The 23,583-nt window shown below is 40.5% G+C and overlaps 1 protein-coding gene across 1 annotated transcript; it reads right to left on the bottom strand.

Annotated features, from left to right (window-relative positions):
* Positions 1-341: 341 nt before the first annotated feature.
* Positions 342-23,493, bottom strand: FFAR4 (free fatty acid receptor 4). The gene is made up of 3 exons (XM_075216138.1): positions 22,525-23,493; positions 3,361-3,489; positions 342-1,078 (listed from the first exon to the last, which is right to left on the bottom strand). The coding sequence occupies exons 1-3, from the start codon at positions 23,047-23,049 to the stop codon at positions 686-688; spliced, it is 1,047 nt and encodes a 348-aa protein (XP_075072239.1). The 5' UTR covers positions 23,050-23,493; the 3' UTR covers positions 342-685.
* Positions 23,494-23,583: the final 90 nt, after the last annotated feature.

Here is a 23,583-nt window from a genome sequence, read left to right on the forward strand (position 1 = left end):
TGAAACAAGTGAGGGGCACATGGGGGTATTTTAGGATGAGTGAGGTATGAGTGTCCAGAACGTTTCCGAACTTTTTTCCATTCTTGAAATTAAGGGTAATGTGCGGCCCTTGAAGTATATCAGGTTGATCATGACTGCTTTAGATCGATTTGTCCTAACCCTAAATGTGTGTCAATTAGACTTATATAAAATTGGTAATGAGATGTTATTAATGCCGGTATAATGAGCATATTCATATTTATTTGTTATTTTATTAACTATCTATCGGGTGTTAACATTAATGGTGCACTTTGGCACAAACAAATGTTTATAACGGTGCAAAGTTAAAACAGCAAATAAAACACATGAAAAGAAATGTTTATTTGTTTGTAACTGGCTCAAAACAGTTTGTTGTTAGAGTAACAATTTAAAGGAGAACTGCATCAAAAGGAATAAGGTCTCCCTTCATCGACGCCAAAGTCTTGCCAATACCACCAGTCACATTACTCTATAGGCCATAGGCCCTAAGATTTTAGACTGTCAGTAAGTCTGAAGGCAGAAAGACGAGAGAGAATCTGATTGGATGACCTGCGGCGGCATCACCATAGTTTTCTCTTTTATATATACTGTGCTGCCTTAAAATACTAACTTTGCCGGTGTTCTCCCATAAAGGTTTAGAAATCCGTTAACTTAAGAGAAAGTTCCACTATTTATTGTCCAAGGAACCAGTTTGATTGTTATTCCGGTTGTTTGTTGTGTCTGTATCCACATTCTCCTCAGGGCTGCAACAGAAAACAATCCGCCACCATTTCTGCCTGAATAAATTGATATTGTACAAAATCGGATTGACGATGGAATTTGAAAACGTAAACACTAAAATCCAGAAGAAGACGGTCGGTGATAGAATGAAGTCCTTATCTAGGTTCTGAAGAAGGAGTAGAAGCACGATGATGAAGACAGGAGTCCACATGACAAAGAAAGAGATCATAAGAATGAAGAGGGTTCTGAAGAGTTTGTAGTCCCGTTGGGAGACACGGAGTTGGTGGATTTCTGAATAAGCCGTACTGGTGATCATCCGTTCCCTCATTTCTTTTGTGATCTGCAAATATCAAATTAAACAGGTTGGTTACATTGTACAATAGAGCATATTTCAAACAGTGGCGACAACCACTTTGGGTGCTAAACCAATATTAATTAATATACAGACTACCCCTTCACTGGGTCATAACTGACAATGGGTACTAATTAGCAAGCTATACACCATGCGGAAACAAGCCTAACGCAAAAGAAATTACAGATATCTCCTGCATTAGGCAAATTACTGCACAATACCGCAGTCCCCATAATACTCAATGGGGACTGCAGTGTGGGCTAATTAGTAAAATTAGTATAGGATCCAGGTCAGAACCCGGAATGTCTTTAGAAAAAAGTCATTGCCGGGACAGCCTCATACCAGACATACTTTTAATAGTAAATTGCACTATTAATTCATCTGTCATCGTTGCGATCACAGATAATTAAGGGGGCAAAAGTGCAAATAATAGTAAATAGGCCACATAAACTGGTAAAGGCCTCCATTATATGGTAGCAGGATGACCACGGACAGTGACGTAACCCTTTGATTCATGTCTGTTGCACTACATTGCATGCAAGTGCAGTCTTATTTGTACTGATAAAACTCTAACCTCACTTGATCTAAGAGACTTTTCACTATGAATTCGGGAGAATGCGGCCTATCAATTAATTTGGAACCAGTAACATCACTGTGGCAACCGTTGACTGGCTCCTTATGAATTAGAAGGCAGCCTTCTCATGTATATTGGTTGAGGCCACAATATGGCTGCCTCTAATGTGTGTAGTTGACAACTATACATTAATATTGTGGGTTAAATTATGGCAATAAGGGACTTTTTTATTGCTGCGATTAACAAAAAAATCAGTCTTATTGCCATGACCAGGGCTCTATTGATAAATAAAACCCTTCTACACATGCAGCAAACATCTGTTTTCCGACAAACGGGTGCTCATTTGTTCTAAATGCACATCTGTGAAGGGGACCTTAGTTGTAAAAACTGAACCATGGGAATTAGCTACATAAAAATTAGCTATATAAAAAATATTAAATCCACAAAACACAATAGTAGGTTAATCAGCTTCAGATGAAATTAATCCTAGTCTGTGTGTTCATATAGTGAGGCTGGGTACACACTGGAGCGTTTTCAACCAATAATCGGGCAAATCAGCCAACATACGACCGCCCGGTCGGAAGTCGGGTTAGTGTGTATAGTGACACAAAGGTTAAAAGTCATTCCAAAGTGTCAATTGTCGGCTCATTTTGTTGGTCGTACTGTTTAATATTTTCTGACCAATCATGTAGTGTGTATGCACTGATGCCCACGATCTCCATAGAGTTTACAGTGTTGGGCTCTTTTCAGCCGATACTAGCAATGAATGTCCCGGTGATTAAATGTAGAGAGTGCTGAAGAAGGAATAAATAATTTTTCCGTTCTGAAACGGAATGTTTCATTTCAGAGTCACAGAAGCCAACAAAATCCGTTAGGACATGTGGATAGCTATAACAAGGCGGTTTTAATCAGTGTGACAACGTGACAATAATGAATAAATTAATATTGTGCTGTCATTCTCTGAAGACTGTAGGACCAGATGAAGGACCAGATGAAGAGCACAGATCTGAAGGTAAATCATGTCAGTGTGTATGCAGGAATCGCCACACTGATCGGACTTTCAGTCGTAGGTAGAATCGTTGGAGATAACACTTTGGTCAGAAAATTCTTCAGTGTGTACCTAGCCTAAGGAGTAGAGGATCCACAAGGCAATAAACCAATCAATAATAGCAGAGATAAGGCAAATAAATCCTAGTTCCATTATTTAAATGATTGTCTACTTTTAGACAACCGATTCTCTTTCCATAGTGTCCCCTGGCAGTCTTATTGAAGTTGCTGGTACCGTAAGGAGGAGATGAAAACTTTCATAGCTGTGGACAAGCCTGTATGGGTAATTTAAACCTGTCTAGGCTAAGGACAATCCAGTTGCCACATTCATTACACACCCGTGGAGACCATGACAAAGAGGCACTTATTTACAAAATTCTATCTAAACATAAAAATAACAAGATTAAAGCTGCACTATCACCTAACTAATTTTCCTCCATCCTCACATCCCCTTGGTTTTTGGCCGGGGCTGTGAGAAGAGCCACAAGAGCCCCAGGAAAAGCGGTTGCATAGAGCAGCTCCCAGATCTATGACCAGGTCATGGAGAAGCTTAGTAAACTTTACATAATAAATTGGTTCTGCAGCTTTAAATATATAAATATACACACAGTATAAGTACACAAACTAAAAGTTCGGAAGTTGCATTTACCTGGAAGATTTTGGTGTAGCTGACTATAATGCTTAAACCAGGTATAAAAAAATCCAATATGATAAATGAAATGTCCCATACGATTTCTTCCGGAAGACCGGGCCACTGAAGAGTGCAAATCTGGACTTCCTGATGGGTAGAAATGAGAACGTGAATAAATGCAAAAAATACAAATTTAGAAAATAGTTTCACAGCAAATTAAAAAGAAGTGGCATAATAATAGAACTTGCATTTACACAATTTGTTCTGAAATATATCCTGTTTATTTTTATACCCTCCTTTAGCTAGAGTAGTACTTTGTACCTAACCTAAGACCCTTGCCCGTTTGCTCACTTCAGCAAGGTTGCGGTATTTACAATTAGCGGGGTGCTCTGCCGGCCCACATCCGGTATCATTCATAAGCATTGATGGAGGAAGCAATCTGACCCTGGACCACAAATGGCAGCCGACTTTGTGCCATGGTTTCAGGAGTTGGCTATCGCTTCTTGCAGTTTGTTGGATGGGCAGAAGTACTAACAAATGGGAGACTTGAGACAAGGGAGAGGGATAAGACTGGAACTTAAGAAAAACTTAGATCAGAAACTGACTCATTCAAAGAACAAACACAAAAGCTGCTTATTATGTCAACTGTAATGAAATCCTGAAAACATGTCCTGCTGGGAACACTTAAGATCAAGTTTGTTAATCAATTATCTACACATAAGCATAGCAAATTATAGGTTTCATGGGGCCACCAATGCATATGTGACAGGAACAACAACACTTTATCCAAAAGTATATTTTTTTTAGATGATCTTCCCCTTTTATAGCTTAGCAATAGCCTTCCAACAGTTTGAATTATTGCAATAATATTTATGTCATTTTATGTCTCGCTAGTTCTGATCATTGCTGACTGGGAACTAGGGGAAGAGCATGTTAAATCTGATAATGAGATTACAGCAAGGCAGCCGAAAAGTGGGCTGATCTCTAGGCTCAGTACAGACATTGAGACTTGTGGTTACAGACGTGTTTGGCCATTACTATTGTTTTGTTTCAGAGCTATTTAAAGGTGCTTTAAACCATTACGTCCACAGTTCTCCTATAATGAAACTTGTCTGAGGATAAATGAAACCATATGACTCAATCTGAACTCACCATAGTAAGAACCCTGTGCTAATGACTTGGTTTCCTTCCTCATTTGTCAGTTACTATTTTTAAAATGATCCCTCGGAACGCTGTATGAACAATGAAGACAGATTTTAATTAGATTTGTCTAAACAGACCTGACCTTCCAACCGTTAAACTTAATTTTGATACAACACAAATCTACTGTCGGACAACTCATGTATAAAATGTAAAAGTCATGATGCTACATCATTTAATGTTGTGTGACCATTCTTTGTTTGCATTTCAACACAAAGCATATTTATTATTATGTTTCAAATGGTACAGATGTGCAGCAACACAGAGCTATAATTAATCTAGTGCATCCTAGAAATCTATTAGGACATTGCTGTAGAATGCTGTTCTAAGGGTTTATAGGTTTGTGGTGCAAGATTGCGGCATTTGCGGAGGAGCAGAGTTGAGGTGTTGGTTGGATAAAGGCGTCCTAGCAAAGCACCGTTTTGCAGAGCAGCGCAGAAATCAGATTTCATTTCGTAGAGAGATTATTGCAGTGGGTGTCTAAAAAGGGCCCTGGTCAAGCACCTTGGTCTGTTTAGTTAGAAAGATTATCTATATTCCCCAATGCAAATTCATCCTCAGTGGCCAAATTATTGTGAGTAATAGTATAACTCTTGTATAACGTCATCATGCTGCAGACATTTCTCACATACAGGAATACCCATGTTTTTACTTGGCACACAAAGTCATGCAAAAGTAAATATAATGTTAAAAACTTCCAGAACAGCAAGTAAATTTTAATGGCTAGTTCTTAAACCAGGAGTACTTATCCTGTGTCTCCAGTCCTAAATAATGTGCCCAGTGTCTTCTGTGGTGGGTGTCCATTTTCTAGAAAACTATTGTGCACCACCATGTAATAAATGAATTATTGCTCATATACAATATCATCTTCCTCAAGCAACTAATTCACTATTACACTTAAATTAAACATTATATTCACCTTCAGGTCAACACTAAAGTAATTAAAAAATAATAATTTATTAATTTAAAACTAAATTGTGAGTTCTGAAGATGACAATCACACTTAACTAGCGACAATTAACATGAACCTGCCTTAGGCTGAGTACACACTACAGTGTTTTCAGCTGATTATCGGGCCAATCAAACGATAAACGACCGTTCAACCCAATATCACATTAGTGTGTACACTCCAACGATGAACGATTATCGTTCCACAGCACATCGTATCGTTTGATTCAATTTTTAAAGTTGACTTAAAAATTTTGTTCAACGATAGAACAATGTTGTTCCAATCCTGCAGTGTGTACGCACTCAGGACCGGCAGTGTCCATAGATCTGTATGGAGTGTGCAGAGACACAATCTTTTCAGCCAATGGTTATGACAGATGAAGAGCACAGATCTTTAATTGTTGGTAAAATCGTTCACTGTATTGCATTGGGAGAAATTTCCCATAGTGTGCAGCCAGCTTTAGACTGATACTGCACATAGAAAAACAATAGTCACCTTCTGTGACATAAGACAAATATTGCAATTGGGTGAAATGTAAAATCCAAATCTACTTGGATAAACGTTCATTGAGAGTGGGAGCATCTGACGACGTGCGTTACTTGTAACTCTTGAGCTTCCATCCCACGTCCCAGTGTGATATCCAGCACAGATAGGTCACCTGCAGATCCCAAAAAGACCTGTTCCAATTGCTGCTGACTTATCAGAGCCTGATATGGTGAAGATGAAACACAAGCAGTATAGAAGATGCCACAGTGTGATCACGACCAGGCTCAAAATGGGGGACTGAGCTGAGGGAGCCCTGAATTCTCCTTCAGAGAAGTGAGTACTGATTGCCTGGGGATCCCAGAGGGATCAAGGAGAGGCATGTCTTGCTCCTCAGGTATTGCTAATTAAGCAGGGCACTCATGGTATGAAAGAGGTGCTACTGTATCTTGAACTGTAATTATTTTAAGTAGCTGCAGTTGACTCACACTGATTGGACAGTTCGGTCCCTCATCATCGGTTTAAATTTACATCCTTGGACCAACTTCTTATAGATCTCACAGTGACTAAATGCACCTCTCTCTTTTATGTTCTTATGAGATAGCATAACAGGCAAATGTAGACATTTGCTACATGGAAGAGAGATGTACCTGGTTTTAGCAAAGAAAGTGTGATGGACATAGAAGGAGGGGTAATCTCTTCTAGGGATTCTGTACTGCAAGCTAAATATTAGTATTACACAGAGGCGTCTAAGGGGAGATATGATTACTATGTACAAATACATTAGGGGTCAATACAGAGAACTTTCATGGGAACTTTTTACTCCAAGGACTATACAAAGGACACGTGGTCAGGGCTGCCAAGAGGAATTCAGGGCCCGGGTACAACAAATTCATGGGGCCCCCCTCATAGTCGACTAAGCGCAAAAAAATTCGGGGGTGTGGTCATACATTTAGGGGCGTGTCAATGTGCCGTTGGGGCGTGGCTAGCCTACCGACGGCGCAAAATTTTTCGGAGGTGTGTTCATGCATTTGGGGGCGTGGTAAATGCGCCATTGGGGCGTGGCTAGCATCAAAATCACTAGGCTCTCAATTCGCTGGAGCGTCACATATGTCCAAGCACTCCTGACTTTCAGGACATCTAGCACCACAGTGTAGTATACAAAGAATGCAGTGTGTACACAAACAGTTCAGTCTTGGCCTGCACCTTACATTGGGCACAACACTCACCAAAAATTGGTATTGTCCCTACTAGAATCACAACATTTCACACACTGTGCTGCTCTCTCCTACCTGTTCTTCTCACTTTCTCCACCTGTGGCTGCTGCTTTCTTTTGTTGCGGCTTGTCCGGATCCTGCAATGTTGAAGGGCCTATTTGGAAAAAATGGCTACATTTAGAAAATTACAGCCAGCCCCGGCGTTAAATCAATAGCACCCACAATTGATAATTAGGTCTTCCTCCAGCCCCAACATTAAAATAATAGTATTCACATTTAATAAATAAACCTATTTCCCTTCCTGCAAACAGCCCCAGCAATACCTATTTCCTGCAACCATCACTGCCATTAAATAATTCATAGTCACATTTAATAAATAGACCTCATTCTCCCTAAACTCACCCCAACATTCAATAGCCCCCAAACCTCCCCATCTTAAATTAATAGTCCCCACTATTAAATTGCCTCATCATCACCCTACAAACAAAATAGCACCTATTAATTAGCCACCACCTACCTCACACACTACATTGCAACAAGCCCCCTGTGCCATCACACACATTACTGTGCCCCTTCATTACAACTACACTGTGCCCCCTTATGCTCACACTGTGCCCTCCATGCTGCTCTCCCCCCTTCTTTTTCCCTCTGTGCCTTTCTCCCCCTTTTTTTCACTCTGCGCCTCTCTCCCCCTATTTTTTTTCTTTGTGCCTCTCTTCCCATTTTATTTTCCTCTGTGCCTCTCTTTCCCTTTTATTTTCCTTTGTGCCTCTCTTTCCATTTTATTTTCCTCTGTGCCTCACTTCCCCTTTTATTTTCCTCTGTGCCTCTCTTCCCATTTTATTTTCCTTTGTGCTTCTCTTCCCCTTTTATTTTCCTTTGTGCCTCTTCCCATTTTATTTTCCTCTGTGCCTCTCTTCCCATTTTATTTTCCTCTGTGCCTCTCTTCCCCTTTTATTTTCCTTTGTGCCTCTTCCCATTTTATTTTCCTCTGTGCCTCTCTTCCCATTTTATTTTCCTCTGTGCCTCTCTTCCCATTTTATTTTCCTCTGTGCCTCTCTTCCCATTTTATTTTCCTCTGTGCCTCTCTTCCCCTTTTATTTTCCTTTGTGCCTCTCTTCCCCTTTTATTTTCCTTTGTGCCTCTCTTCCCCTTTTATTTTCCTTTGTGCCTCTCTTCCCCTTTTATTTTCCTTTGTGGCTCTCTTCCCATTTTATTTTCCTTTGTGCCTCTCTTCCCATTTTATTTTCCTCTGTGCCTCTCTTCCCCTTCTTTATAGTACTGTCCCTTTCTGTTCTTTCCTCCTCTTGCCTCTCCATTTCTTTGCTTACCTTTGTCAGCTTCTTTCTTTTCTTCTCTTCTCTTCTGTCTTCATGCTGCTTTCTTCATGCTGGCTGCGGCGCTCCTCACTGACTGACGGGCGTGACTTGATGACATCACGCCCGACAGTCAGTGTGAATGGTGCAGAGAAGAACGAGGAGGGACGCGGCGCCGATCACGTGAGTATTAATTTTTTTTGGTTTGTTTTTTTTGTCCCAGCTCCCCCCACCAACGATCTTGCCGGACCGACCCCCGCCCCCCCCCCCTCCCCCTCCCGCGGAAAAAAAAAAATTAAAATGAAAAGACGGAAGATGAAAAAAAAAACCAACAAAAAAAAACCAAACAAATTTGCAGCGAAGGCCCGGTCCGGGCCCCCTGGCAAGCCCGGGCCCGGGTAAAATGTACCCGCTCCCCCCCCCTCTCGGCGGCCCTGCACGTGGTCACCCTCTAAGGTTAGAGGAGAGGAAATTTCACAACCAGCAAAGGAAGGGGTTCTTTACAGTAAGGGCAGTCAAGATATGGAATTCATTGCCAAAGAAGGTTGTGATAGCAGATTCAATAGATATGTTTAAGAAAGGGTTAGACAAATTTTTAGCGGAAAGGTGTATCCAGGGATACGACCATTAATTAAAATGTAGGATAGTAGTGGAAATAGGGTAAAAATAGGACCTAGAGAGGAACTTCCTGAGACTATTTCTCTTGTATATTGACTGTGTCACTAATACTGTGTTACCCTGTGTAAATTCACGTTATAATTAGTGGTTGCCCAGCCAAGGATTTAGTTGTTATGAGTCATTACCGTGCTATATGTGATAATATCTCTGAGTGGCGAGTTTTCGATTTACATATCTATACGCAATGGAGTGGTCACCTCAGATCTCTGTGCCTGTATTGAGGTGCTCGTCTTCTGTAGCCCTTGTGGTTTACACTGGTTCCTGCATTATCCTATATCCGGTTAATGCGATTCTTCCTTGGATGTTGCAATAAAATTCACTAAAATGTGTAAATGTCTTCATGTGAATGGGGAATTTAAGGGAAGTTTATATTTTCTAATGTTGTTCTTTATTCTTTTTCAAAAAAAAAATCAATAAAACAAACATTTCCTTTCAAGATTGCTCAGACACAGTTATGCAGCTTGAAAACTGAAAGTAACAATATTTTAAAGGAGAATAGAAAAAAATACATCCTGCTGTATGCTGGAGAAATATTCAGCCAGAGTTCCAACACCAACAGAGAGTAAGCAGGAAACAGTCACTTCAAAAATGTCTCTGGATGAATAACATGCTTCCATCCTCAGCTGGGTCTTTCTCGCGTCCGGCCCCTCGCGGAGCATCTGCTGTCCTTTGATCTGCGCACAGGACTGGCGCCCCAGCTGACATCAGCAGGCTCCAGGTTCAAAAGTGCACTCACGGCACAACACTGCACAACAGGATTCATTGCTACTTGTGCTAAATTTTGTGGCAACTTTGTGATCTCCTATAACTGGCCTGGCCTGACAATGAGGCTCATTTTTCAGCTTGTCCTCAACTTCATTGTCTTGTTCCTTGGTGCTTCCTAGGGTTAGCCTTGGGGTCCAATGCCCATTGGTGTCGGTCCTTGGTGAAGACTGGACATCCATTAGACTCCAAACCTCAGACACGCGACATAACCCATAGTCTGTGACACCGACAACCCTTACCTGATGTCACTGACTTTATTTTCCAAGTGCTTAACCTCATTCATTTACAGGAAGATGGATTCACATTAATTGCACAAATGAAAATTAAGAGCAGACATAAAGGGCTTGATTCATTAAGGAAAGTTAAGTTAAAAAAAAAAAATGAGCAACTTTGCTCCTTGGCAAAACCATGTTGTATTGGAGGGGGAGACAAATTTAAAATGTGATGCCAGATTTATAGTTGGGGTAGGACATGTTCTAGATCAACTTTAAATTTCAGTGTATGAATATATCTTTTAAGTATTTGTATGCTACATGAAAAAACAGCCAGTATTTATCTTATGTGCAAAATAATAAACTAATTTGCACCCTTTGCATTGTAACATGGTTTTGTCCAAGAACAAAAAATTACTTATTTTTTTGCCTTACTTAATGAATCAGGCCTAATATGACCAATAAAATCAAAATATAAAATAATGCCAGTGGCTAATGGTTTACAATCAAGCTGTGTTCACACAACACAATCAGTCACATGTACCTGAATGAGGAATTGTTTGTGTAGCCCTAACCTTATCTTGGCCTTATCTCTTCTGAGATCTGCTTAAGTGACAATTTTATTGTTCTATAATACACAAGGGATGTTAACCCATGTGTATAAACTTCTATAAACAATGTCTGTATAAACAGTAAGCTGTGATGTCATCATATTAGAGTTCATTAGAAAAACTGGTGAATTGTAAGAAACATCTCAATATAATGTAATTAATCATAGATACACTGTTTATAGCCTTGTGCTTTGATAAGCTTACAGAAGTGCCCACTGACTTCATGTTCTAATATTCTTATCTGTGGGTAGTGTGTATGCGCTCCCCTTTGAGGTCTAAAGATGTCTAATATTAAAGAACAATTATTTTTTTCAATTGATTTCCTTGGTTTATAAGCAAATCATGGTTATCCTTTGCTGGTGTTTTACAGCTGAAAATCAATGGCCAGTTTGGTTCTTTTAAACCACATTTGCCACAAATTGCTGCATGTTTGGGCTCAAAAGATTAGTAACCAATGTTGAACATCTGGGGGTGAATGGATCAAGCTGAGAGTTTTCCAACTGGTTTACCAAAAGAAAAGTTCTAAGTCTGCAAAAGAAAAAGTTATTTAGCAAAGGTAGAAGACTTTTGGAGTGGTTTCATAAAGACAAAGGTGAGTACAGAGGAGGACTGGCAAATTATAGCCTGGGACACGGGGGAAGGGATGACAACACTCAACTCATTCATTTCAAAGGGGGAAAAAAAGCAGGTAAAAAAAGTAGGTGACCCAGCCCAATGTAGCCCAATATGAGACCAGCCCGGGGGGCAGATGCCCACCTGCCCCTGGGTGAGTATCAGTTTCAGCAACCCGGTTTTCAATCTGACCTTGGACACAGAAAAGTGTGAATATGAGAGAAAGGTGATTATCTAGTTAGCGCATTCATGTGCGGTCTTAGTGGTTAGCACTTCTACCTTACAGCACTGGGGCCATGAGTTCAATTACCGACCATGGCCTTACCTGTGTGGAGTTTGTATGTTCTCCCGATGTTTGCGTGGGTTTTCTCAGAGTGCTCCCATTTCTTCCCACACTCCAAAAACATACTGGTAGGCTAATTGACTGCTAACAGATTGGCTCTAGTGTGTGTGTGTCTATATGTTAGGGAATTTAGACTGTAAGCTCCAATGGGGCAGGGACTCATGTGAGCGAGTTCTCTGTACAGTGCGGAATTAGAGGCGCTAAATAAATAAATGATTATCTTTATAATCCTGCATATGTCCAGGTGATAACTGTTAGATCATACTTGCCAACTCTCCCGGAAAGTCCGGGAGACTCCCGAAATTTGGGTCAGTCTCCCGGGCTCTCACGAGAGCTGGCATTTCTTCCGCATCCCAGGAATTCACAGAGAATCACGTCAAATGATGCGATTCTCTGTGAATCGTGCCAAAAATGACACGCCCCCTCCCTCCAGTCACGCCCTCCGGGAGTAGGTAAGTATGTGTTAGATATTGTGATCTGGCTCTGCCAGATCCACATAGCTGCTCATGCCTGCAATACCATGTTTATACCATGTTTCTGTGCTGTTTTACAGTGTCATTTTGCAGCCTGCTGTTAAACATGTTACTTTATGTTTTGTTCTTCAGTTTAGTAAAAACTGGTCTCACAGCTCCGTCTTCTGCACAGACACTAAAAAAATTCCTATGTTATATAACATTTGTCACTGAGATAAACGGTGATACTCCCAGGGCTGTTAGATGCAATATTTAAATAACACTTAAACCCCCAAAAAAGCATAAAGGTAAAATGCACACAGACATTTTCTGCAGTTAAAAGTGCAATGGAGTTTTTCCACCCCTCTACCATAAACAATGTGACGAAATGTAGCATATCTAATGACTGATTGTTATTTTTTTATAGAATCTATGTATAACACCGTGAATATTTTATTTAACTGTTCAAAGTGTATTTGGTTGACTGACCCAAGTCTGTAGTAGGCAAGTGCCAATTGTCTTTTGAATGTAGCCAGGCCCAGAGACAGATATCTGAGTAGTTTATGTATCCAGAGGAGTTAGGCTTCAGAGGTGAGAGATCAGAGGTGAGAGATTCTCTCAGATACCCAAACATCTATCTTAGTGATAGATAATTTACTTCGGGAAAACTCATCACACAAAATGTGTCATTTTTTTAATAAATCTGAGTTAATTGAAAGTGTAAATTAAATTCCTAAGGGGGCGGTTAAGAGCCTGTAAGAAGGGTTTAAAATCTTCTTCTTTAGACAATAAGGTGTTCTTTTATTTGAGTCTGTCAAGACTGAAATGTGTCATTCTTCTCAATGTGTATTCCTCACATGCCAATTCCTGAACTTGTAAGTAGGGATTCTGGTTTTATTTCCTATTTTATTTTCTGAAACTTATGTGCAACCCATTGTATGTATGTTTTTTACCTTTTTGTAAATAAGCCTTGGAAATATTTTTCAGATTAAACATATTTAATCTAGCATATTTATTAGAGATGAGCGGGCTCGGATTCCGCTAATCCGAGCCCACCCGAACAGTGCGGATCCGAACGGGATCCAAGCACTGTTCGGATATTTCCGGCGGGCAAAAAAATTGAAAACGAGGCCCTGTCGTCCAAGTCTCGCGTTGAATCTCGCGAGGGGTAGGAGGGAGGGCCCAGAACAATTCCTCTTTTTTGGCATTATGTGCTCAAGCTACCTCGGTGCAACCTTTTGGCCTAAAAACAATATTGTGAGGTGTTCAGAATAGACTGGAAATTAGTGGAAATGATTGTTATTGAATGTTATTGAGGTTAATAATAGCGTAGGAGTGAAAAAAAAACAAAACACTTTAGCACTTTTTATGCTTTTTTAAAAATAAAATCAGAACCAAAACCTTTCGTCGGATGTTTTGGCAAAACAAATCAGAACCCAAAACCTCAAGCTAATCAGAACCCAAAACCCAAAACACTAAAAGTGGCCGGTGCGCACCCTTAATATTTATCCATGATTCTTTGTGAATTTTACGAAGCCCAGGGATGCTCATGCTACATATGTATGTGATTTAAGTGTGAAACATTAATAAGTGGTTCTGGTGAACGTAAGGACACCATAATAAATCCTTTGTGGTGGCAGAAAAGGTGTATTCATTGCTAAGTGACTAAGGTGACACCAGTCACGGCCAGCTGTTCAGATTGCTGCATCTGGGACAGGCTGGGTGTTCATGACAAATAGCAATGCCAACATCTCAGACTAGTTTGACAATGGCTAGATGAAAATTCTGACAAAAGCAAAGTATAACATGTCTTTATCTGTCCAAGATCGTCATGGCCTGTATGTGAATCCACCAATATTTACAGATCATTTTTGTTAACAAGGAAACTGCAAACTTACGTTACAGCGTCTACAATGCCCAGGGGTGTTGCAGAACAGAGACACTTTCCCTTACTAAACAGTTTATTAAAAATTATTGCAAAAAGAAGCAGAAGGGATGGGATACATTTAGTTACACAACAGTTCTGTTATGGAACTTTCTTATTGTATAAATTGTAACACCATAATACTAAAGCTTGATATCAAAGACCTTAGAAGAAAGCACATTTGTTTTGTAAGATCAAATAAACCCTCTAAGTATATTAAACACAGATATGTCTCTGATATCTACCTCTCACTTCCACTACCCACTAGTGGAATTCCTCACCACATTCAAATCCTCTCTGATTACCCATCGCCCACCTATACTACCCACACTAATACATAACCACAACTGTCCTACTCTCCACTCTGAGCTACATTCACTCACCTAGTATCAGCTGAGCCCTTTTCCTATTATACCCCATTCATACTGCACCAAAATCCCGGGTTTTTTGCCGGGGCGAGCTCAAACGACCCGGGTCTTGGTGCAGTATGAATGGTACAACTCAAAAATCCAGGGTCTAAAAACCCGGGTCTTCAACCCGGGATTTATCGAGGGGCAATTCCCGGGTCAGACCCGGGTGGCCTGCACTATGAATGGTGCAACCCGGGTTTTTCAACCCGGGTTGCACAGAAAACAAGCTGATTGGCTGTCTGCCTGTCTCTGGAGGATGATGTCATCGGTGGGAGCCCGTGGAAGATTCGAGAAGGAGTTTAGGAGAAATGGTGGATGGTGGAGTGCAGATCAAGCTGAAGCAGAATCGGAGTTTGTTGGAGAAAATTGCTTTTATTTCACTGAAATCACCACCCACTTTTGCATCATCTTTATGCGTCAAAAAACCAGTCACCTTTCAATGACATCACCATTTTTCAGCCAATGAAAACTGCTCTGGTGATGACTCCCACAAATTGCCAGGGCACAGACTTGTGCAGTATGAATGGGGTCAACCCGGGAAATTCCCGGGTCCGAGGTGCAGTATGAATGGTGTTTCTGAGCTGGGACGCTCCGAGCCCCGGCAAAAACCCGGCTTGAAAAACCCGGGATATTGCCGGGGCGGCAGTATGAAAGCCGTATTAGATTATAAGCTCTCTCATTACCAGGGCCCTCCCTATCTACATTTAATTCTGTCTGCCTTGTAAGTCCCTGTTTTGTGCGTGTCCTGCTCTCCCCTCTATCCAACATTGTGGCATTTTCCAAATCAACAACTGTAATAATATATGTTGGGGAGATACCTTAAAAGTGCATTCCTAATTAAATGTTAACTGAGCTGCTTCATCCCCTTAGTGGAACCCCAGGAACTGCACACGCTGAAGCACTAATTCCTGGTGCTCCTCAATTTCTGCAAAACAGTTCCTGGCTTATTCAGCTGGATAAAACACAGGGGTTTGACTGTAAAACATCTTAGACCAGTGATGGGCAACATAGAAGAGCTGGAAGGGCAGCAGAGGAAGGAGGACAGTGCACTCTCTCCTCCTCTGGGTTCTCGGGTGACCTCCCTGCTCAGTGCAGAGGAGGTCACTTATGCGGAAGTTGACTGCTCCCACTCTGGTAAAATCAGGAGCAGCCAGCTGGGGGACAGCAGGGGAAGGCTCGGTGGGCCGCTGTTGCCCACTGCTGTCTTACATTATAAACTTTTTTTTTCCTCCGGGTGCTCCGGCTTCCTTGCACAGTCGGGATCGGGAGAGAGGGAGAGTGTGTACATTGACCTATGTACACGCCAACACTGTGGGGACTTTGGTCGCAGTGGGGACAAAAAATTAGGTCCCCACAAAACTTACAAACACTTGTCAATGCAGACGACCTGGCTAATATACTCAGCATCAAAATCTGGCATATCCACGTGAGACACCAAAATTCTGTAAAAACACTGGAGGTGTAGGGGAAAGTGTGTGCACAACACCACTGGCTGTGGAGAAGCGCATGATCAAGTTTATCCAAAGATACCAGGTCCCCGCAATGTATGATTGAGTCGCATGTGTCATGGCTGAACTGAAAGATCAAAACTGGTCAGTTGAGAAATTCTATATAAAGAACCATACAACAACTGCAAAGAGAAATAACAATTTGTTGAAATGATACGCAGTGAGTGTAACCTCCATGGCTAGGTGTCGGTATATGTGGGTTTGTGGATGTCCTCAGACGGCCGAAATACATGAAACTTTCCCCACCATGCAGGCTGTGTCAGTACTTTGATCAAAGTCAAACGTGCAAAACAGAAATCTAATTTGCACCCCTTGCATTGTAACATGGTTTTGTCCAGGAGACTGAAATAAGATACATCTTCATTTAAGATCCTTAATGAATCTGGCCCCTGGTTCTCATCCTACTTATCTAATAGCTCTTTCAGTGTTAATATCTCTGGATCCACCTTTGCTCCACTTCCTTTATCAGATGGAGTACCACAAGGCTCAGTCTTAGGTCCTCTGCTATTATCTACACCACTTCTCTTGTCAGTAACATCTCTATGCGGATGATACACAAAATCTATCCTCTCCTGATTTTTCACCATCAGTGATGTCTCGCGTTACTGACCGTCTTTCTGCCATTTCATCTCGGATGTCTTCTCACCAACTCAAACTCAATCAAAAACTGAATAATATTCCCACCCCAAAACAGAAGCTTCCTACCTGACCTTTCTATTTCTGTTGAGAACATGACCATAAATCCCACTCCACAAGCTCGCTGCCTAGGTGTAATCCTTGACTCAGAACTATCATTTATTCCCCACATCGACACTATATCTAAATCACGTTACATACATCTAAAGAACACGCTCATATCTCACACAAGACACTGCAAAAACCTTAATTCATGCACTCATCATCACCCGCATTGACTATTGCAATCACCTCCTTACTGGTCATCCCAAAATCAGACTTGAACCCCTATAATCTATTTTGCACACAGCGGCTAGATTGATTTTTCTTGCAAACCGTTCTTCCTCTGCTGAGCCACTTTGTCAGTCTCTACATTGGTTGCCTGTATTTCAACAAATCCAATATAAAATTCTTCTACTAACATACAAGGCCATCAATAAAAAATTGCACCAACATACATTTCCTCACTTGTCTCAAAATATCTCCCAACTCGACACCTCCGTTCTGCACAACATCTGTTGTCTCTTCCACTCTCATTACTTCCTCCCATTCCCGGTTACAGGACTTTTTTCGAGCTGCACTCACTTTGAGGGAATTCCTCAGACTTTCCTGTAGTCTTGAAACCTTCAAGCGTTCTCTGAAAATCCACCTCTTCAGGCAAGCTTATGATATTCCTCAACCACCCTCTTAATCTCCCTAGGTTACCCTATTACCACCCTCTACACAGCTAACACAAGACAACAACTCTCTAACCAAAATTGCTGTGCGACTGATCACACAGCCCACTCAATACTTTTTTTTTTATCTTTGCATTCTAGCTGGACCAATGTGCAATATGATGTAGCACATGCCCTTTGTGTTTCAAACTCCCATTGTCCCATAGATTGTAAGCTTGCAAGCAGGGTTCTCTTACCTCTCTGTATGTATGTATTACCCAGTATTGTTTTATTAATGTTTGTTCCCAATAGTAAAGCACTACGGAATTTGCTGGCGCTATATAAATGTTGATGATGATGCATAAGATTTTTTATCACTCCTTGTGGAAGAGAACAGATTACACGTCCCTGGGTTATTGTGAAATAAGAAAAGCTTTGTAACAAACGTGTATGTTAAATAATCTCAAAATAAACACATTCCCCATGAGTCACTCAGATCTTGTGGATCAGTAAATTGATTTATATGTAGTATGTACTGGGAGTTCGTAAGCAAACATACATTTTGAAAAGGAGAGTGTCTAAGCTGTGTGTGATTTGGCACAATTAGCTCTAGTTTACGGCTTTGTCCATATCAGTGAACTTGTCGTATTTCCTGATAGCTGATATTATCCACCTCCCATCACGCGTTAGTACATTTAACTCTTTCAGAAACAAACAATTAATGCCCTTATCATAGAGTAGAGGAATATAAAACAAGAAAATCTACTATTTGATATAGATACGTACAAAGTATGTGATGGACTAAAAAAAATGTACATGAAATAAAAGGAATGTGGATACTGATAGGATTTCATGTATATTGCTTTATTTGTGCTGCAGATGGAGGATGTGACGTGTACACTCAGATGCACCAACAGCCTGCATCTGCAGGAGATTTAACAATTGGTCCAGCATGCCATCTGCTTTATAGTAACATTCAAATATTGTGATGCCCTCGTGTATGAGTAAAGGATACAATATAACTATGTAAACCATTGATGGGCAACAGACAACCCTCTGAGGCTTAACCTGTGGCCTAAAGCTTCCCTCTTAGTTATTGTCAGATTTGTTTGTCATTATTAATCTTTTTTTATAGGGCGTCACAAGATTTATACAGCGCCATACAGAGAAAGTGTAAAACAGGGAAAAACAGTACAGCATAACAAAAACTACCAGTACTACAATAGCTCCAAACAGATTGATCAGTGGAGTTGGAGGAGAAGAATAGGTAGAGAAAGGTGGGAAGAGGGTAAGAGGGCCCTGCTCGTAAGAACTTACATCCTAATGGGAGCGCAAACAGACAGTAGGCACAGTGGAGAGTCAGAGGGGATCAAACGCAAGATGAGGGAGTAGCAGGACAGGGGAAGAGAGGGAAGGAGATCAAGCATGGAGAGAAGGTTAGGTGGAAGGGTGGTAGGCTTTGAGGAACAGATGAGTTTTAAATGCCCGTTTGAAGGTGCACAAATTAGGGGACAGTCGGATGAAGCATGGGAGGTCATTCCAGTGCAGGGGCAGCCAGGGAGAAGTCTTGGATTCTGGTGTGGGATGAAGTGATCAGTGTAGAGGAGAGGCGACAATCATTCGCCAATTGCAGGGAACGGGAAGGAGCGTGAATTGAGAGGAGATTGGAGATGTATGGAGCAATGGAGTTATAGTAAGGGTGAGCAATTTGAAAAGGATTCTGTAGAGGAACCAGTGTAAGGTAAGGCAAAAGAGGAGAAGCAGGAGAGGAAAATAAGTCTTGCAGCCGCATTGAGTATAGATCTGAGGGGGCGAGGGGGATGCTGGTGAGGAGGTTACAGAAATCAAGACGGGAGATGGTGAGTGCATGGATAATGGTTTAGGTGGCATCCTGAGATAGGAAGGGCTAGAGGCGGGCAATGTTACGGAGTTGAAAGCGACGGGATTGCGTGAGAGATTGAAATGGGGGGGCGGGCAAAGGAGAGTTAGGATTCAAGGGTGACACCCAGGCAGCGGAGTTGGGGCACAGAAGAGATGGTAGTGTTGTTGACAGTGATAGAGAGGTCAAGTGTTCTAGTTTGTAACACTTGTTTAAAATGCTTGCTGATATGTTATTGCAGATACGTGTCTCTATTTGATTAAATGTATTACTTTAACTTATTACTGAGATTAAGGATAATGTGTGGCCCTTTTGAAGGTTAGAGGGACGCCCCTTGCAGCCCCTGAAGTGTATCAGATTGCCAATAACTGATATACACTTTGCCACATCTCCAGTAACTTAAGGGGGAAGTTATGGACACTATGTAAGCCTTAATAAACATTGAACAGACTGCAGCTGTTTTAACTTGCCCCTTAACTGTACTAATATTACTGTCTGCGCACACAGGCGCCTCTTTATGTGCCGTCAGCCTGCTTAATCAATCCACTTTACTACAAGTAAGTTTTTTAAACAATCAGAATAGTTTATAGGCGAAATAAGCATTCGCTGTAAACACGTCGCTGTAACTCTTGTCGGGAGTTACAGCATCGGAAAATAGTACCCAACCCCTAGGACAAATGCCGAAAATTGTATACGGGTTATCTACATCACTGTAAGAAATGATTATAATCTGCCATTTAGGCTCCAAAAAGTTCCCTGTTTTTCTCAATAGACACATCTAGACGATCAACCTGATAACAAAACAAACCTCTGTGTCTACGTCAAAAGTGTTCTCACTTGGGTGGAATATTAGGAATATCCGGTCATTCTGTGATCAGACTGATTAGCCAGCACCCACAGGGGCATTAGTGCAGGAGGATGATAAATTAACAACTAGAATGATTGTGGTCATGAATGAATTTTAATCATTTTCATCTATTACTTCTGCTCAGGTTTGTTCTATACCCACACACTTCAAACATAAAGGACGAGCAGGAGATGTGGGTAAAAAACAAACAAAAAAACCCCAACTAACTATAAAGGGTCATTGAACACTATGCTGTAAATGCATTGGTCTTTCCACTAACCAATATAGTACAAACATTTCACTGCATACATTAATGTGCTTAGGTCATGGGACTGTAATACTGTATACATACATTTACTCCATTTAGATCTGTGATCAATTTCCCTTCATCCCTCATAATACTCCAATTATGTCCATAGAACAGTTACCCTGTGTCACCATTTTGCTTTTCGGAGACCTGATCTAACATTTTTATTTCATAGCAGTCCATTATGTTGCCTACATGACACTTCTTTTAGATCTGTAGTTTGTTTCCCTACATCTATCATATTGATCTCCTGTTATGTCACAGCACACAGCATTTTCTCTATTTAGGTCAGTACTCATCACTTTGCATCATGTATACCGGTGGGGAGAATATGTATTTTTAGTTGTTCTTTACTATTGTTCAATAAAGGATGAAGAGACACCTTATATGTGGATCACTATTCTTTGTCTTGAAGGATTAAGGTGATCCTACTCTAAAACTCAGCTACCCCTAAAACTTGGAGATCTTATTCATAAGGTTGATGTTTAGCTATGTTTTAGACGCAGAGTATATCTGCAGCTTATAAATGCTCAAGAAATATTTAGTAACTTTTTCAAAAGCAATTTGATAGTCTGGGGGAAAAGTACAGCATTGATAAGTCAGTCGCTTTTTACATCTTATGTGCGACAGTCTAAATAGTTCTCCATTCTTTTCAATTAACCTGTATTTATTTTTTAAAATAGCAATATAAAAAAAACATAATAAAGCATTAGAAGCTTGAAAACTTAAAATTGCCAGTAAGGAGCCCAAACTCAAAGACTAACACCTGCTGTTCTTTAAGCAAAAGCTGGTTCTAAAATGCAGGTGTGACACTAACCTAAATTAAAAAAAATTTTTTACGCTTAAAAGTGTATTAATTTAGTTGACAATAAAAATAAAATAATAAAGTTAAAAACAGAGAAAATGCCTTTGAAAAGTGCTCACGACCTTGAGCATACTTGAGAATGTAAGTGAGACAAACTAGTTGCAATCTATAGCTTCAACATAAAAACATATTCTTAAGATACAAGATAAAATAATAACAAAAAGGAAGTTACAATCAGACAAGAAAAAAAATAATTAAAGAGAACAAATAGGGAGAGGGGGAAGGGAGTTAAAAAAAAATAAAAAATGAACGCCTCTCAAAGAAGAGGTCTATGTAATGTTAGCTGGTCTCAGTGCGTTATCAAAACTTGCTTTATATTGGATTCCTACATCCATGCAGTGATAAAGACATTGGTACAATTGGGAAGTGATAATTTCGTCTACAGCTTAGAGAAATTCTATTTTAATGAAGTTCCGAGTGTGTGGCTAAGAACGGAACAAGATCCAGAGAGGAACAGTTCAGGTTCTGGTGTTAAATTATTTCAAAAACCATTGTCAGCATCTTGACTATTTCCTGTCTGTGTTTGAGCCATCACACCACAAGCAGCAAGTGGGGAAATAATAGAAAAAACAGAGGGTTTTTGTTTTTTTTCTTAACAATGTTGAATTGGAAGCCCAAATAAGCCTCAAGTTTCCTTAGAGATCAAATTACATGGACAGACTTAATAGTTTAAGATAGCCTTTAGTTTGACTTCTTTTGGATAAAATGAAAGGCTTGCTCTGTAGTCAGTGAAAGAACAGTTTACACCAAATAGCAATAGGACAGATACTCCGCTATATGACCTAAACGGTCATTTGCTTTCCACACTTTTCACCCACCAAACATTGGCTATGCTGGTGATGTTTCTCCAAAATTGGACATCCCTTTTATATGCAAGGTTTTTTTTCCCCCCATGTGTATTGGCTTTTGTATGTCATCCTCCATCCTTTCATTACATGCATTGCTTTATACTTCTGTGACTTTATCCATTTCTTTCTATCATAGACAGAGGAAATATGTGGCTGATGAGCACAGAATAAAGCAAAAATATATTGCCTTGTACATGGAGTCTTGCAACTTTAAATACTTAAAGAAACCGCTTTAAGTGACAGATGCTGAAACCGCACATTTAAAAATCAATGAGTTGCATAATTCGGCTGGGGAATAAGAGTGACAAACATCCACATAGCAATGTGTGATGTTGGAGAATACAAGGGTTACAACCTCACGTATAAAATTACTTTTCATAATTCCATACATAAACTTTAGATCATATAACCAAGAAGCGACTTACCCTATTATTCACCCTCTCTGTTACCACTTCGAAGAATAAACATAGAGGCAAGGCGGTCATGGCGGAGAATCCCCAGATGATGAGAAGTCCCACCGCCACCACTTTGACATTACAGGTGGTGGTCTGGGTGACCTTCATGATACAGATCATCCTCTCCAGACTCACAGCAGACAGGGAGATCAGAATGACACAACCACTAAGGCACATAACGTAGAACAGCATGTGGCATACGAAGTCCCCTAGGATCCAAGCCTCTGACCAGCGGATGACCACGATGAAAGGTATCATGCTGATGAACAGCAGGTCGGAGCAAAACAGGTTTAATACAAAGCAGTTGGAGGTTACCAGTCTCTTCTTCCTGACCAGCAAGAGTATGGCACAGATATTTGCCAGGCATGAAAATGCAAACACCAAGCACAGGAACACAGTCTCCACCACTGTCACAGCAACCGTCTTGTTAAACTCAGAGTAGAAAGGAAAATGTGTTTTGTTTCCATGTTGTTCAGACTGGTAAGAAATAAACATTTTATGAAAGTACAGTTACCATTCCAAAATCAAAAACACAGCATGGTAAGAGCAACCATGTCCAGTGATCATTAAAAGACAAGATCATTTAAAAAATGCCCCTTATGTCAAGCACCAGGGGGGCTATGGTCAGCAGCCCAGGACAGATGAGGAGCAGCTCTGCATGGCTTTAGAGACTCCTGCAGTGTGAACAGCCGATCTCTCTGTGATTTGAAACAAGGAAGTCACACAGCATTCTTGTAAATATCCACCCATCTAAAACAAAGATGAAGGTGTTGTGTTTTTATGATCCCTTCACTTATACTACCGAATAATAGGGATGTTTCATTGTCTTACTCAATGTTTGCACAGTGTAAAATTCTCATTCATTTGCTTGTTCTTTTGCTCAGTACTTAAGATAAAATGTCAAAGTATTTCCCGTACGAAGGTGTGTTTAGCTTCCTACTGCAATAAACAGGTGCAAAGTTGTAGCAATTTGAGTGTATATATATATATATATATATATATATATTTATTTTATTTTTTCTAAGATAA

This window comes from Mixophyes fleayi, chromosome 6 (assembly GCF_038048845.1).
Source record: "Mixophyes fleayi isolate aMixFle1 chromosome 6, aMixFle1.hap1, whole genome shotgun sequence".
Lineage (NCBI taxonomy): Eukaryota > Metazoa > Chordata > Amphibia > Anura > Limnodynastidae > Mixophyes > Mixophyes fleayi.

Coding starts and splice junctions, on each gene's coding strand:
- FFAR4 (XM_075216138.1), bottom strand. CDS start 23,049: ATGTTTATTTCTTACCAGTCTGAACAACATGGAAACAAAACACATTTT. Junction 3,490..22,524: donor CAGAGAGGGTGAATAATAGG/GTAAGTCGCTTC, acceptor TCTACCCATCAG/GAAGTCCAGATTTGCACTCT. Junction 1,079..3,360: donor GCTACACCAAAATCTTCCAG/GTAAATGCAACT, acceptor TGATATTTGCAG/ATCACAAAAGAAATGAGGGA.